This window comes from Oryzias melastigma, linkage group LG10, assembly GCF_002922805.2.
Source record: "Oryzias melastigma strain HK-1 linkage group LG10, ASM292280v2, whole genome shotgun sequence".
In the NCBI taxonomy this organism is placed as follows: domain Eukaryota; kingdom Metazoa; phylum Chordata; class Actinopteri; order Beloniformes; family Adrianichthyidae; genus Oryzias; species Oryzias melastigma.
Window position 1 is genome coordinate 29,068,151 of NC_050521.1, and position 2,818 is coordinate 29,070,968.

The following is a 2,818-nucleotide window of genomic DNA, read 5'->3' on the forward strand; positions in this document are numbered from 1 at the left end:
CTCCACCTTCCTTCATCTTTCCTCCATCTTTCCTTCATCTTTCCTCCACCTTTCCTCCATCTTTCCTCCATTTTTCCTGCATCTTTCCTCCACCTTCCTCCACCTTTCTCCACCTTTCCTTCATCTTTCCTCCACCCAGCATGTCCATCTAGTTTGAAGTCTCATTTTTATCTCTCTGTTCTTTAACAAAACAAAGTACACTTTGTGCCTCTAACTAGTTTCCCTTAAAAGTGCATCATAAACACATTTGGCTGCACTCACTCGTGCACACAGATGTGCACACACACACACATGCACACACTCTGCGGTCTGCTGTAGTGTATCTGCTGCCTCTGGTATTATCTGCATTCACCGTCTGTAAAAAGCAGGCTTGTCAGTGAAAGGTTTAGTAGCATAAAAACGTCTTATAAATACATTAGAGGTGACGTGCATGCTCTCACAAGCACGCCCCTGAGCCTGAATGGAGCTGTTTACTTGAGTCTCCTGGGATGTCGAGTGCATCAGAGGGGCCTCAGCGCTCCGATGTATGAAAGATGCTCTGTTCTTGGACCGCCGCTTCAGCCGCAGACGGCCGTCCGTGTAGGGTTGCTGGTTCAACCTTTGACTGGGCTGACTCTGGAGAATCCTGGAGGACATTCTCCCAGAATTAATCTAGATCGTTCCTTTATTGATTGAACATTTCTGTATGGATCAGAAACTCTCTTAGATCCGGGACCACCTTAAACCAGGAGGTCTCACTGGAGCTCTTAGACGCTGCAGTCTGACCGAGAGTCATCTTTGATGCTGTTCTAGAGGTTCTGGGAATACTCAAAAACAAACCGGTCTTCCCAGATTCAAGTTTAGTTGATCAGAAACTTTGACTTTAGTGGCAGTCAGACGTTCCCCATCAGGTCTCTGGGTCTGACTGCAGAATCCAGCTGGTTTAGCGGCTCTCATCACTTTACATGATCAGGAGAACCAACCGGACCGGCTGCAGAACCCAGATCAGTGCTGTACAGCACCAATAAAGTTATAAACCACAACCAGAACGTTCATTTGATTCCAGCTCCATCTTCAGCCGTAAAGGTCCAACAGTCCTGTTTTCTCCATGTTACGGTTTAGAAGGATACGATTATTGTTTACATGTAAACAAACTGGATCTGTTGTTTGAATTCGGACATTTGATCAGTCTGTTTAACTAAGTCCATGTGGCCTTCATGATGTTTAATAAATAAAAAAAGAAGCTGACGTGTCTGAACTGCTGTCATCTCTAGAAGCTAGCATGCTACGGTAGCTCCAGCTGCAACAAAACTGTAATGTTTTCAGGAACTCTTTTAGAGAATTTTACAACAAACCTGAAAACCTCATTAAGAGCTTTCATTATCGGTTATCTCAAAAATATAAACTTTGATCCAGTTTTACCAAATTCAACTTTCAGAACTTTGATCAAACAAAGAGTTGAGATCCAGAAACGTCTCTGCTGTGCTTCTATTTTCCTCTGAAATAATTTAAAATGTTTTCACGAGGTTTCAGGGATTCCTGCTGCTCGTTAGAAAACCTGCAGGATCGTGGGATAGTTTCGGTCCAAATATCCTGCAGAAACGTGGCGTCAGTTCAGAGAAATCCCATCTGTGAGGTGGGTCTGGCAGCTCCTACCTCCGGTGCGTCCCTGGCCCAGGTGCACGGCGGGCTGCAGGCTGTCCTCTCTGTTCAGCAGGTGAGGGAGGTGATGGAAGATGGAGGGAAGCTGCAGCAGGTTTTTGCTGCTGCTCACGTTCCAGAGCTTCAACCTGGTCTCCTCTAAAGGACACATGCAAGAGACAAAAGACTGAAAGGAGTCTCCGCGTCTCCATGATGCTGCAGTGAAAGAGTTTCTTGAGAGGAAACAGCTGTCTGGAAGTCTAAGAGCGAGATCAGGGAGATCAACTGAGCAGATTCAGCCTGAAGAGCTTAAAGCCGAAAGCCGATCTGACTGTTCCACCGTCTGACTGTTCCACCGTCTGACTGTTCCACTGTCTGACTGTTCCACCGTCTGACTGTTCCAATTTCTGACTGTTCCACCGTCTGACTGTTCCACTGTCTGACTATTCCACCGTCTGACTGTTCCACTGCCTGACTGTTTTACCGTCTGACTGTTCCACCGTCTGACTGTTCCACTGTCTGACGGTTAAACTTTCTGGCTGTTCCACCGTCTGACTGTTCCACCGTCTGACAGTTCCTCTTTATGGCTGTTCCGCCGTCTGACAGTTCCAAATTCAGTCAGATGTTGGAACAGTATTATCTGACTGTACCAATTTTCTACTATTCCACTTTCTGACTGTTCCACCGTCTCAATGTTCCACTGTCTGACTGTTTTACCGCCTGACTTTTCCACCGTCTGAGCAGCGGATCATCATGTTCGTGGTGGACTGACCAGAGAGGCTGCTCCAGGTGCGGTTGATGTCTCTGAGCGCCTGCTTCTCAGCGATGGCCTTCTTGATCTCCTCCAGAACCAGGTTCAGCTCTTTGGAGCGCCGCAGGTTCTCCTGCTCGGCCGAGTGAAGACGTTCTCTCAGAGCCAGGAACTCCCTCTGGTAGATGTCGACCACATCTCCTGCAAGGAGACAACGAGGTTCCAGGTTCAATATGTGAGGGGAGGTTTAGAAGAAGGAGGTGAAGAGAGGAAACAGCAGAAAGGAAACCCAGATAATGTTTTTATTCACCCAAAGAAATCTGACTGATTTACTCACAAAATATGTAACTCTATTGTGCAGTGACCTCTGACCTCCATAAAGGACGTTACCTTGATATTAGGGTTAGCATCATTAGCATCCCGTGAGGCTAACCGCTTTAGGATAAT

At 46.8% G+C, this 2,818-nt stretch overlaps 1 protein-coding gene across 1 annotated transcript in view; it reads right to left on the reverse strand.

The window, feature by feature from the left end:
• mgat4b (alpha-1,3-mannosyl-glycoprotein 4-beta-N-acetylglucosaminyltransferase B) overlaps positions 1 to 2,572 on the reverse strand; it is a gene marked incomplete at its 5' end in the record, with an annotated part of 13,096 nt that extends 10,524 nt beyond the window's left edge. The window contains 2 exon segments of the mRNA XM_024260435.2: positions 1,636 to 1,779; positions 2,393 to 2,572. Coding sequence (XP_024116203.1) covers positions 1,636 to 1,779; positions 2,393 to 2,572 — 324 coding nt within the window.
• Positions 2,573 to 2,818: the final 246 nt, after the last annotated feature.